Source organism: Trachypithecus francoisi, unplaced genomic scaffold (assembly GCF_009764315.1).
Source record: "Trachypithecus francoisi isolate TF-2019V2 unplaced genomic scaffold, Tfra_2.0 Lachesis_group3, whole genome shotgun sequence".
NCBI classification, from domain to species: Eukaryota; Metazoa; Chordata; class Mammalia; order Primates; family Cercopithecidae; genus Trachypithecus; species Trachypithecus francoisi.
The window spans coordinates 101,014,824-101,029,231 of record NW_022681468.1 but is presented as its reverse complement, the minus strand read 5'-3'; the positions used below and the strand labels follow the sequence as shown (position 1 = coordinate 101,029,231).

General features: G+C 45.5%; 1 protein-coding gene across 8 annotated transcripts in view; it reads right to left on the bottom strand.

The window, feature by feature from the left end:
• The window catches only part of NTRK3 (neurotrophic receptor tyrosine kinase 3), a 402,524-nt gene that overhangs the window by 322,866 nt on the left and 65,250 nt on the right, over positions 1-14,408 (bottom strand). For all 8 annotated transcript variants that reach the window (XM_033189111.1, XM_033189103.1, XM_033189105.1 and 5 more), the window contains 2 exons: positions 8,432-8,506; positions 7,635-7,706 (listed from right to left, as the gene is read on the bottom strand). In XM_033189111.1, the coding sequence (XP_033045002.1) occupies positions 7,635-7,706; positions 8,432-8,506 (147 nt within the window). The remainder of the gene's footprint in view (positions 1-7,634; positions 7,707-8,431; positions 8,507-14,408) is intronic.

Genomic DNA, 14,408 nt, shown 5'->3' with positions numbered 1-14,408 from the left:
TACTGCAAGGATACAGTAACCAAAACAGCATGGTACTGGTACCAAAACAGAGATACAGACCAATGGAACAGAACAAAGCCCTCAGAAATAATACCACACATCTACAACCATCTGATCTTTGACAAACCTGACAAAAGCAAGAAATGGGAAAAGGATTCCCTATTTAATAAATGGTGCTGGGAAAACTGGCTAGCCGTGTGTAGAAAGCTGAAACTGGATCCCTTCCTTACACTTTATACAAAAATTAATTCAAGATGGATTAAAGACTTAAATGTTAGACCTAAAACCATAAAAACCCTAGAAGAAAACCTAGGCAATACCATTCAGGACATAGGCATGGGCAAGGATTTCATGTCTAAAACACCAAAAGCAATGGCAACAAAAGCCACAATTGACAAATGGGATCTAATTAAACTAAAGAGCTTCTGCACAGCAAAAGAAACTACCATCAGAGTATAACAGGCAACCTACAGAATGGGAGAAAATTTTTGCAATCTACTCATCTGACAAAGGGCTAATATCCAGAATCTATGAAGAACTCAAACAAATTTACAAGAAAAAAACAAACAACCCCATCAAAAAGTGGGTGAAGGATATGAACAGACACTTCTCAAAAGAAGACATTTATGAGGGCAACAGACATGTGAATAAATGCTCATCATCACTGGCCATCAGAGAAATACAAATCAAAACCACAATGAGATGCCATCTCACACCAGTTAGGATGGCGATCATTAAAAAGTCAGGAAACAACAGATGCTGGAGAGGATGGGGGAAAATAGGAACACTTTTACACTGTTGGTGGGACTGTAAACTAGTTCAACCATTGTGAAAGACAATGTGGCGATTCCTCAAGGATCTAGCACTAGAAACACCATTTGACCCAGCCATCCCATGACTGGGTATATACCCAAAGGATTATAAATCATGCTGCTATAAAGACACATGCATACGTATGTTTATTGTGGCACTATTCACAATAGCAAAGACTTGGAAGCAACCCAAATGTCCATCAGTGATAGACTGGATTAAGAAAATGTGGCACATATACACCATGGAATACTATGCAGCCATAAAAAAGGATGAGGTCATGTCCTTTGTAGGGACATGGATGAAGCTGGAAACCATCATTATTCTCAGCAGACTATCGCAAGGACAAAAAACCAAACACTGCATGTTCTCACTCATAGGTTGGAATTGAACAATGAGAACGCTTAGACACAGGAATGGGGACATCACACACTGGGGCCTGTCGTGGGGTTGGGGGAGGGATAGCATTAGGAGATATACCTAATGTAAATGATGAGTTAATGGGTGCAGCATACCAACATGGTACATGTATACATATGTAACAAACCTGCACTTTGTGCACAAGTACCCTAGAATTTAAAGTATAAAAAAAAAGAAAAGAAAAATGCAAGATGCCTAAATTTGAATTTCAAATAAACAAAAAGTAATTGTAACATAAATAAGTAAATAAAATATCACTCTAGCAACTGTGCTGACAATGAAATGTAGCAGACAAAAGTGAAGGCATGGAAAATCTAAGTTAGAAGGTTACTGTCACAGTGCCAAAGGAGGGGATGATGCCTTGGACCAAGACAATAGACATGAGGATGGAAGGGGTAAATAAGCAGATGGATACAAAATATTTTACGAAATTTATTAAACTGAATGTCAGAAGAAGAGGGCGGGCAGGTAAACGAAAGAGAGGCATCAAGAATGTCTCCCAAGGTTTTGGCCTGAGCAATTTGATGGATGGTACCACTTACAAGCACAAGAATCACTGAGGAAGAAGAGGCTGGGAGGAAGGGCTTGGTATGAAATCAAGAATCTCGTCTTGGCCAACTCGGACACGCAAGTAGGCAGTTTGATATAGGAAGCTAAAGGGCAGGGATAGGAATGCAAATTTGGGAGTTGGTTCTAAGGACCCCTCCAGCTTTAACTATCTATGATTCTACACAATTGGAGACCAACGTGTAGGGAGGAACTCTTTAATAATAGCAAAATATATATATTGAGTCTTTGTGCATTGTCTTAAGCACTTTCCAGGGGTAGTCTTATTTAAGGCTAAGAACAATCCTATGAAGTAGGAACTCTTACTTTCCTTTCAAAGCTCAGAAAAGTTCAATAACTTGCCTAAGGTCAACAGCAGGAAGTGAAAGATCTAGGATTTGAACCCTGATCTTTCTATCTTCAAAGCCCACTCTCCTTATTGTCAGCTACCCAGCATTTCATGGCTAAGTCCTCCACAAAGAACAGAAGAAGGAGGATACTTGTGAAGAAGCAGTGAGGGAGACCAGTGTGCCAGTTGCCAATCCTTTTGGGACTTGGAGAAAAGTCTCAGTGCAGAGGTAAGGGGGCAGGCAGAAAAGCAAACATTTACTGAGATACTATCTACACGTCATCTTGAAACTCAGAATCTGGGATTATTCCAAGGAGAAAGGATATTGAGTAATTTGTAATATGTAATAAATCCATGTCACCATTTTTTCACCCCAATAATCTCAGGAGAAATGTATTACCTATGGAGTCAGTGCCCTAAAAGGGTAGGGACCCTGGCCACCTCTTCTTTTCCTTTCCACCCAGCATCGCTGACTTCCTCTCCTTGCAAACATAACACAGTTGATACAATCATGCTCAAATCAGGACATTCTCCATCTTTCACCCCACTCTGGCGGCTGACACTCCCAGCTAAAGATTGAGTGCACATTTGCTTCCAAAAGAAAGAGAAATAACTTAGCCCGGCATCTAGAGCTTTTTGGAAAAGAGCAAGAAATGGAGCCCAAGAGAGATCCCACCACAATCAACTCTAGGGATTAAATAAATTCTCTTGGCTTGCTGGAATCTTACATTAAATATTCTTGGAAATAAGTAGGCCATAGGCTAATGCTAAGAAATCTTTTGTAATAAAGATATTCAGGTCGTAATGTAACTGTCATTATAGGATTTGACCTGAATAGAAAGAGGAACTAAACAGAGCTTTCTCAACAGAGCTCTTTGAGGATGGATCGTGCTGAATCCCCAGGGGGAAAGAGCAGCTCTTTCACGGAACTTTAAAGATGCCCACCCCTCCTATAAGAAGTTCTTGCTGTGAAAACCAGAGAGACAAAACGCTCCTGGGATGTAAAAAAGTACACGGACTTCAGATTCAAAGGATTTAGAGTCCACATCCTGATTGTTCCACTAACTTACTGTGTAACCTTAGGAGAACTCAGTTATAACTTCTGAGCTTCAATGTTTGCATCTATGAAATGGGGAGAGAGGACTCCTAACTTAGAGCTACTGTGGGGAGTAAGTGAGCTCATATTTGCCAATGCACTAGGCACAGTTCTTGGCACACAGGAAGTTCTCAACCAGTATTAGCCTTACCCTCTTCTTTTCTGATACCAGCAGTTCTATGTGGTTTTCTAAACACAGTAATGACTAGCAAAGCATAGTAACTTTTTAAATTGCTTCTGTGAAAAAACATTGCCTCTTCTGGCCCACGAGCTATAGTGGAAAGATTCCTGGAAAGAGAATCAGAGGACTTAGGTGCAGTTCTACTTCTGCTACTTACAAATCAGAGCCTCTCTGAGCCTATCTTCTGTGCTGTAAAATAAAGCCACCTACCATACCCCTGCCCCCAGGATGGTTATGAGAATTCAATGAGATAACGTACGGAAAAGCACTTTGAAAACCATAAAGAGCTCTATAGATGAAAGTAAGTACCATTGTTTGAGTGCAGCTCATAGACAAACATCTACATTCTTCATGTATGGGGATCCCAGACTGTGGCGATCCAGTCTGTATGAGCCATAACAGAGAACACACACCCCATAAAAGGAAAGAGGGGCTGGTTGCAGAAGCGGGGCTCAGAGGACTCCAAGAACAACCCAAGTTAAACAATGCTGGTGGACGAGATCTCTACTCAGGTGGAAATAAATAAAGTTGTCGGCTCATCAGTTGCAATTGCTTAGGTTCTTTCTGAAACTGACAGCATCTACAGAGAAGTCTACATACAGTCTAGAGCAAGTGGGGATAAATGGAGAGAATAGAGAACTCATCCGGATTTATTCATCAGTGTACAATGAAGAAAGACGCTGGAGAATATGAGTATTCCAGTCCCCAGAGAGGTGGGCTCCACTGTGAGACTGAAATTCAGCTTTTCCAGGACAAAGAAGTGGTCAGAATACCCATCAAGGTCATATAACCCCTTCTTTTTGATTCTATCATCACCACCAGCAATAATAACTTTAATTACTATTATTACTAGCAACTGTCCTCTCTGAACACTCACTATTTGCTGGGCACTGAATTGAGAGCTGTATGTGCCTCTTATTTAATCTTGACCACATCCCATCCCTAGAATGGACATTATTATTATGCCCACTTTTCAGATTGGCATATAGCTATTCCAATTATCAATCTCAGAAATCCTTATCCTTAAAAATCCTTAATCCGAAATTCTTAGGATCAGAGAAGGGATACGAAGGTGGAGAATATTCCTATCTCTCAAAAATAGGCTTCCCTTGATGTGTATTCATCCATATCTCACTTTCCACAGTCTACAAAAGGTAGAGAAAACTGAAACAGTCAAGAGAAGATGGTCAGTCACTCATAAACCATGAAGTAGGGCCCAAGAGTCCTAATCTCCAGCCTACCATGTAGCAGACAACTTGGCCAAAACTTTGTCAATTCATTTTCTGCCATGAGGAAGAATTACACTGATTAACACACCAGTAGCTTAGGGATGGGAGACAGTTCAACCAATCAGAACAATTTGGACAATTTGACATCAGTACTAGGGGCAATGATATCACTTCCTACTTCTTATTTTGTACAGAGGAGAGATGAAAAGACTTCTCAGCCATCACCTCCCCACTTCCAAAAAAAAAACAAAAGCTGCCAAGCCAGGGCTCGGCAATTAGTGTTGGAGTAAGTGATCATCTTGTGATTGCTCAGCTGGGGCCAGAAGACTTGTAAATGCATTTAGAGGACAGAAATAGAAGACGTTGTGAGACAGCAGAGAAACCTGGCCCATTTGCCAGGAGAAAATGTCCCAAAGCTGCCGGGAAATTTACTCAATTGGGAATTTGATGTGTGTCTTCATAAATAAGAAATGTTAATAAATAAAACCCGTGGATGAAGCCAGTGCCTATGCCTCATCCTATTGACTCGTCTCTCTGTGACCCCCAGGCTCCTCTGGGCATCCCACTGTGCCTATCAGAGCCACTTGACTGGGTGCTGACTTTCTTGAACTAGGTTGAGCACCCTGACTTGCCCCTAATGCACAGCCAGACTCAAACTAGGGGTGAACTAATGGTCATCCATCCTTCTCGGTAATCCCCCTGTAACCAATAGCAAGTACTCTGGCAAGTGTGTGTCCAGGAGAAATGTGGCCAATGTGTCCAGGAGAAAACAGGGCCCAAGGTCATGGGCAGGTTCAACGGTATCCTTGGGTCCTACTCCAACTAGGTCCTCCTACCCACAAAGCCTTGGGAATCTTGCAAACCTCCACCAGCCTCTATCGCTGCCACCACTCAGCAGACCCCAGATCATTCCAAAAGAGACAATGGGTCACAGCCCTCTTCCAGGATCCTTAAGGGCAAGCCAAACACATGCTCTGGTACAACCCACTTCAGAGACACCTGCAGCCCAAGATGCAACCCTGTTCCCAGAGCCTGGGTCCCGAAGCTTCTCCATCTCCCTAAGAGCTGCAGGGACACCATGCCCTAGAAGGCTCTGGAACCTGAACACCCAGTTCCTGTCCTCAAAGAGAAGAGGGTTTCTCTCACATCAACAGCGTCCCTCCCCCAAATATGACCTCGCACCACAAGCTAGCACTCTATATGCCACATTCTGCTCATGGAAGTAGTTTTGTTTGGCCCATGGAGTTGAAGGGTCTTGTTTTTAGCTGGCAGCATTTAAAACTTGAGTTGTTTCATGGAATCTCCAAGTCTTCTGGAAACAAGTCTGACCACACGAGGCCCCACCTCCATGTGGCAGCAGTCAGCTGGAACGAATGACTGGTTGCCTCTTTGGAGGGGACACGTGACCCCACCTGGTCCACCATGGGCATTTGGCTTTGTGACCCTTGTATTAATTACTATGAAAACGGAGACTTCTCAGATGTCAAAAGCTTTTTCCCTTGGGATGTTTTACAGTGAAACTCAAACCCCCAATAAAATAAACACCTGGAACATCTGGTCCAAGACCCTCCTCTGGTCCCAGCTATGCCTCCAGGTGCAAAGAACACACATCAGGAGACTCTCACCACAGAGGCTACCCTGGGGCAAGGGGCAACAGCTAAATTAAACAGTTGAAAGGGAGGTTTCAGTCCCCTGGAGCTGATACATCTGGCCCTGAGCAGTGGCCATAGAGCCTGCTATTTCCAGAGAGAGAAAAGAAGGCTCTGCAGAAAGCAGAGGTGGCCATACTGATAAACAAATATTTATCAAGCACTCACTATGTGCTTGGGAAAACACACAGAGCCTGGGGGTAAGGTCAGGACCCCCCAGAAAAGAAAAAATAACTCCTCTACTAGGATTCACTGTGATCTCTTCCCTTTCCCCACCTCCCCTACCCTCCACTTCCCACAGCTCCCCTGGATGTTCTGCTCCTGTGCATGCAATTTCTCTCCGGCCCAGCTGCCCTTCCAAATGCAATAAAATAAAATAAACACCTGGAACCTCTGGAGCAAAGTGCTCAGTCAGTGAAACTTTTAAGTGGCCACAGGAAAGACTAGCCCAAGGCACACCACTTCTTCACTTTCTCCCCAAAGGCAATAGACCCCTCCCCACCTGGTTCCTGCAGAGCCTCTACTTTTTGGGAATACGCCCAGTGGATGTCCGAGATGGCCACTATCCTTGGAATTGACCCAAACAACAAGTACCCCTCTACAGGTGCAGCAGGTTGGCACTTCCCCTAATCACTCACCCCAGGCTTCCTTTCATGCCCACTTTCTCCCCAGGAAATGGCAGTCCTCAATTAAATCCCAAAGTCTATCTGCCCAGAACTGGGCTTAGAGAGGAAGCATCAACTCTTGTGATTCTATCCCCACTAGGGAAAGGGGAGAGACAGGGTGATGGAGGCACAGACAGACAGGAACCCTCACCCATAACCACCTGACCTCTAGCTTGTCCCAAACAAAGCTGTGTGACCTTATACAGGTGTTTCCACTTCTCTGAGCTTTTCCCCACTGAACCCAGAATCTATTTAGACATAACACTGGCTATTGGCCATGCTTTCTTTCTTCTTGCAACCCCCAAGTCCTAACACACATATACACTCTTATGGGCCTATGTATGGTCTCAGAAGTGTAGTATTCACATTACATATGAGTAGAATTCCCTGTCATTTACATTCCCATGAAGTTGCAAGTATCATCATGAAAGTGAACAAACTTGGGTGTCAGGAGACTGACTCTCCCTCTCAGCCCCTGGTTCTAGATTTTTCCTTCTGACAGGAACCTCAGAGATCATCAAACTCAAAATAGTACTTTTAAGAGGCAAAATTGGAAGCCCAAGAAAGTTCAAAACCTCGCCCAAGAGCTCCTGGAGGCAAAGCCAGGTCTAGACCTCAGGTCTCCAGTTTCACTGCCCCAAGAATCCCTGCCATGTGCCCCCCTATCCCTGCAGCCCAGCTCTACTCACATGTAACGCAAGTGGGGGTTCTTGGCAAAGGCTCTGGGCTGAATGCTCCGAAGTCCTGAGTTCCTGATGGTCCTAGACAGAGAGAAAAAGAGGATCAGCAGAGCTCAAGTGGCAGAGCGATGTCTGCTCCGGGCTGAGGCTGGCAGGGGGTGAGGCTAAGGCTGGCCCTGTGGGTCATCTGCACCTCTTCATTGCCAGTCATTACAGGTGGCCCGCTGGGGTGCTCAGTGGAGGCATCTGGGCTCACTTGCCCCAGGGCCCTGTGTGAGGCTGGGAGGTCAGGGCTCGTACTGGCAGCTGCCCTCCACCCATCGTGGCCAGTGGGTAAGGACCAGGGCTTCTGCTGGTCCAGTGATGGCAGGGCTGCAGCCCTCTTTGTTCCTTGTCCCTCTCCCCCCTCCAGGTCCCCACAGTCACTAGCACTGACATCCAAGGGAGGAGGTAGCTGGGAAATCTCATACTCCATGGGGCTCATCAGTCAAGCATAAGGCTAGGGAAAGGACACTCACCCAGCATGCCTGAGTTCCGGGCCTGCCTTGAAACCCTACCTTCAAGATGGGAATTCACGCAACCCCCTTGCCTCTCTAGACTAAGGTGAAACAAAGGGGTGTGAAGAGATGGCCTTTGAAGCCTCTGGTGTCCCCTAAGTGTATGTTGTCAACTCTACCAAAAGAAGACCCAGCAGGGGAAGCACCAATGGCAGCCTTGCTGTGCCCCTCACTCCACCCCAGAAGGCAGACCAGGTGACACCCGCCCCTTCCACAGGGAAAGACCTCTCTGTGGCCGGGTGCACTCACAGATTTTGGAGTCCAGTGTAGAGCTCCATGTCCACGGCATTGAGCGTGTGAAGACTGCGCCAGTTCTCTATGTGTCTGTAGGGGAGGAGGAAAGGTAAGGGTCACCAGATGCAAGAGAAATGGGGCTGGCTTTGGAGCCACAGAGACCTGGGTTTGGATCCCTGATGAGCTAATTGACAGCCAGGCCTTTTGTCAAGTCACCAAATAAATCTGAGCCTCAGTTTCTTCCTCTGTTTGGTGAGGTTCACACTGTCTGCCTGATGGAGTTGTTACGAGAATTAACTGGATTCACTGGTTCCAAGTTCCTGGCCCATGGATTGCATTCAATCCCCATCAGCTCCAAAAAGATGCTATTTAAAGACGTGAAGTTCAATCTCCCTGCTTGCCTTCCTAACTCAGTTTTCCTCTGTTCCCTTTCTTTCTTTTTCCTATTCAGAATTTCCTAAGGGCTGGCCCTTCTTTTTTTTCCTTAGTTATTGCCCATAAAGACAATACAAATGATATGGCTTAAAAAAAGGAGGGGGTGGCTGGCTGGCCAGCGGGCATAGCCAAGGAGGGACACACACCTACTTTCAGCATCACCAGGGTCTAGACCCTGGAAGCTGTCTGTGGGTGACTCACAGCCCAATCCCTCCTGGAGCTCAAGAAAACCAATGGCTTGATTGGGTGGAGTTGACTCCAGAGAGTGGGGGCCACCTAAGTATCCTGGAGTCACTAGGGTGTCATGGAAAGAATGGGAACCTGGCAGTCGAGGACACAAACTCTAGCTTCATCTGAGACTTCAGGACCCAGTGACTCTGAGCCAGCGCTTCCACCTCTCTGGGTCTTGAATGTCTTCATTTGTAAGAGGAGAGTTGCACCGGATCAGCAGTTTCTCCCCTTTTCATCATGAAGATCTCCTTTTAGAACTTTGCCCCAAGAGATCCCATGTTTAAGGAGTTTATGTCTAGCCAGCACACTACATCTATTAAGTGCTAGTTAATTAATCTTCTTGGATTTATTAATCAGAGATATAAATCACTGTTAACCAGAGCTTTTTATCAACAGACACAAACCCGTGCTAACTGATCCAGTGCATACATTCCAGCCCAAAGCAAAGAAACTCAGTATGCTGTCAGCATGAGAAGGTTTGTCATGGGTATGGATCTGATTTCTGGGTTTATTATTTTTATATTGACCAAATTCCAGAAATAAACACCCCTCATTAATGCTTTTGGGGTCCCCAGGTTGAGAACCATTATGCTATTGATTATCAAAGCCCGTTGCAGCTGTAAAGGTGTATGAAAGATGCCCATTCGTACACACCTGTGATCCCAAAAGCCACCAAAGAATCTCAGGAAAAGGCCTTCCACTGCACACCCCATCCTCCCAGGATTTTACTCTGATCAGTGGCCATGAAGTCTAAGTACCATCTTAGTGAAGAGTGCAGAGAGGTGACAGCTCATCCTGGGACAGAACTAACCCAGGCACACTCTGTCCAGAAAAGTGACAGCCACCTTCCCCAGACGTCTCCTCCCCAGCACCACCACACCCGTAGCTCTGCCATCTGCCACCAAGTCGAGTGAGAGCCAGCAAGGCAGCAGGACTATGGCTGCCAGGGTCTCTGGAAGCATTTCAGAGCCACACGGTGACAAGGTATGCTGAGAACCTGTTTTGTACCACATTCTCTCAAAGTCCCTGCTGAGCAGCCAGAGACACTGGCATCTGCTGGGGACATGGACCAGGTGGCCAGGTTGGTATTGGATTCCAATACCAAAGTTCTCCCTGGAAGACTTACAGCCCCAGAGCAGTTTGGGTGGTCTGGTCCTACCATGGCAGGGAACCTGGCAACATTTCAGATGAAAAGAAAGCGCCAGAGGAGCAGAACTATCTGTGTCACCAGGTCCCCCAGTATATTCCCTGGGCTTTGTAAATTACCAAGTAGATCACCATGATTGTACAGAATACTTCTCATTCACAGAAGCCCAGCTTCCCATAAGGATCTGCTCCCAACAAGCAACTTTGTTCCAATTGTTTAAATCAATGAAATCATTTTTGTCAGCCCACATTAGAATTCCATAAATGTGTTGTTACAGTTGAGTTGTCAATCATTACCATGTTCTCAAGCCTTACCCTTCTCAGCCCTCACGTCCTTATGCCCACAAATTGACCCTTCCCTGACTTATGCACACACTGAGATATGGCAGAGAAATGAATGAACTCCTTGATGCAAAGAGTCCTCCAGTAAGTAGAATGATGGTCCCCATCTCCTCCGTTAGGTAGGTCTGAGTTTTCCTAAATCAGGAAGTGGCATTTTTATAGCCACAGTGCAACAGTGTGAGTAGGAGTCAGGGCTCTAAGGCAGTAGTCATCAAGCTACCAGCCTGCTGCCTGCTTTCCTGCAGCCCCAGAGCTAAAAATGGCATTTACATTTTTAAAAATCAAAAGAAGAATTATATTTTGTAACACATGAAAACTACACGAAATTCAAATTTCCATGTTCATATTCATTCATTTACTGTCATCTGTAGCTATCTTCAAGCCACAAATAATAGAGCTGAATAGTTGCTACAGAGGCCATATGGCCTGCAAAACCTGAAATATTTACTTTCTGGCCCTTTAGAGAAAACAGTTGTCGACTCCTGCCCTAGAAGCTGATGGTCAAAATGTGTATCCTGGTCCCATCAGTGTCCCTATCTATGTGCCCTGTCCAGGTTACTTCTTCTGTCTGTGCCTCAGTTTTCTCATCTATTAAATGGGGATAATAAAATAACTGCCTCCTAAGAATGATGTGAAGAGCAAAAGACTATGATAAAAAAGGAAACTCCTTTGCATTGTGGGACACACATAAGTCCTCAGGCAGAGCTGGTTGTGCTGATTATTTTCCTCCTGTGCCTTACAGAAACTGAGCAGTCTTGTTCTCAGTTTTCAAGCTAAAAATGGCATCAGGCTTCTGCTGGAAGTTGTCATTTCTCCGCAATCATTGATAAAAACCCCATGTGGCGGAGTGTAGAGGGGTAGGAAACCTGTCATTCATGGCCTCCAGGAAAACTGTTCCAGCAGGAGTTTATACAGCAGGTTCCAGCAGGTTCAAGGAGTGCATAGACACTGCGTCAGAGCAGGTTCCGAGGAAGAGCAGGAGGATGAAGATGAGGCCCTGACATTTCTGGATGGCATCAGCTGAGCACCTGCCAAGTTCTCCTATGACTCACCACTTGGTACCCAACCAGGAGGGTCAGCGTTGTGACTCTGCTGGTTGGTGTGTGTGTGCTACTAGGGAGACCACCACTTTTAGTGAAAAGGGCAGGCTCTAAAAAATATAATATAATATTTTTTATGTATACTATATATATGTATATATAGTAAAAGAGCAGGTTTGGTTTGCTTTTGTTAATGGTAAGTGAGTACCTCAACCCAGCACGATTACACGTGGCTTCCCCTTTTTTGTGATTTTCTGGGCTGTCCAGGTTGTTTTCATTGAGCATTTGTTTTGTCATTTGAAAATCAATCAATACTGTCTGTAATCCCAGCACTTTGGAAGGCTGAGGCGGGTGGATTATTTGTGGTCAGGAGTTCAAGATCAGCCCAGTCAACATGGGGGAACCCTGTCTCTACTAAAAATACAAAAATTAGCCAGGTGTGGTGGTGGGCACCTGTAATCCCAGCTACTCGGGAGACTAAGGCAGGAGACTCGCTTGAACCTGGGAGGCAGAGGCTGCAGTGAGCTGAGATCACACCACTGCACTCCAGCCTGGATGACACAGTGAGACTCTGTCTCAAAAAAAGAAAAAAAAAATCAATACCTATTCACTTCTAGAGGAAGGCCAGGCACCTAAACCTTGTGGGGGTGGTGATTGGTTTCCCTGTTCCAGGACCACCGGCTGGACCAGCTCATCCCTGCCCGGACATCTTACAAACCCACTCCCACTGTGGAGGAAAATAATTTAGAGCAATGCCCAAGGGACTGTGCAATTCTACAGAGTGCATGGCAGTGGCCCCCACAGGAACCTGCAGCTCTGCTCTCAATCCGGGTGTCCCGGTTCAATCAGAAACAGAGAATGGAGGAAGGAGAAAGAGGGCAAAAGGTGGCACATCAGGTGCCCACTCCTACTTTAAATAAATTACCTCCACTTTAGTCTCGTAATACATAGGTTCTCAAAAGGAGGCAATTTTGCCCCCCGGCAGACATTTGACAATATCTGGACACATTTTTGGTTGTCACAGCTGGGGAAAGAGAGTAACAATGGCTTACAGTGGGTAGAGAATAGAGATGCTGCTAAACATCCTACAATGCACAGGACAGCCCCACCACTAAGAATCATCAACCCCAAATGTCCACAGCACCAGGATTGAGAAATCCTGCTTTATTATATAAAGCTTCTGCCTAAAAGGGCTATTAAAGCAAGAGTCTCATGGCTTAAAACAACATCAATTTTGAAAATGACTGCTTTGCAGCAAACACTACCAGGCCTCAGGCCAATACAAAAAAGTCTGCCTCTAGGTCACTGAGTACAGGTGAGAGAACAAGCCACAGCTCCCAGGACCCTCTCAAGTCACAGGCATTTCTTGAGAGGAAATGACGGGTGTGTTGGCCTGCTGGACCATGACCCAAGCCAGGCTACACATTCCAGAAGCAATAGTGGTCTCTTCTTACCATCTCTGGCTGGAACCCACTGGCCAAGAGCCTTTTCTCTCCACTGGAAGTTCCTCTCCTGGATTTCTCATGCCTCTTCATTCCATAGAAATGTGAAATGCTCCATTCAGAAAATCAGCTCAATGCCCTGCTCCTACCCTCTCACCACTGCCCTTCCATTGCACAGAGCCACTACTGTGCCAAGAGCTAGTGGGCACCACTTTTCTAGAGGGAGGGAGACAGTGGGGCATAATACATGATGACATTGACCTCCAGAGCCAGAGTCGGACTTAGGTCAGGAACTCAAAAACCTCAGTGAGGTCAAGGTAGACCTCTGGGATCAAGATCTCGTGATGCTGCCAGGTGGGCTTAGAAGGGGAAATGGAGTCAGGGAATGGCCATGCAGAGCCTCTTCGGCAATCCTAGAAAATCAGTCGGAAACACAGCCACTCTCAGTGACTCACAACAGCAACACCAGGTCCCAGAGACCCAGGACCACAGATAGCTGCTTCATAGCCATTTTTATAATGGGACATGGCATAAATTAAATATTAATTGATACATCCATGGGGAGTGCAAACATCCTTTGTGCTAGAATAAATCAGATTGCAATTCCTGTTTTGTTTTGTTTTGTTTTTGAGATGGAGTTTCACTCTTGCCGCCCAGGCGGGAGTGCAGTGGTGCAATCTTGGCTCACTGCAACCTCTGCCTCCTAGGTTCAAGCAATTCTCCTGCCTTAGCCTCCCGAGTAGCTGGGATTACAGGCACATGCCACCACACCCAGCTAATTTTGTATTTTTAGTAGAGATAGGGTTTCACCATGTTGGCCAAGCTGGTCTCAAACTCCTTACCTCAGGTGATCCACCTGCCTCAGCCTCCCAAAGTGTTGGGATTACAGGCGTGAGCCACCATTCCCAACCAGATTGTACCACAGTTTTCTCTTCTTCCTTCTGTTTTGCTAGGGCCAGTATGAAAATGAATTGGCAATCTCCAAGCATCCCAAAATTGGATGCTACAGAATGTGTGGTCCATATTTTAATTAAAAATATGTCATGTGGATATGTTTAAGAGTTGTTTCTACCTTCAATATTTAATGTTTCATGTTTACTCTTTTTCTATGCAGAAAACTGTAGAATACAAAGAACTGTAGAATACAAGATTTGCAAAGATACAAAGACTAGCATCTAACCCCAGAGGACTAAGAAGATTGAGGAGGTACACAACAGGGACAAGGCACCCTTTACCTGGCAGAACTTCCCTGGGCAGTTGGCGAGACAGGAGCTTGGTTGGTGGAACTTAGGAACATCCTTCCTTGCTCTACAGGTAGCAGGCCCAGTATTGCCTCATTTTTCTAAGCTTTTCCTG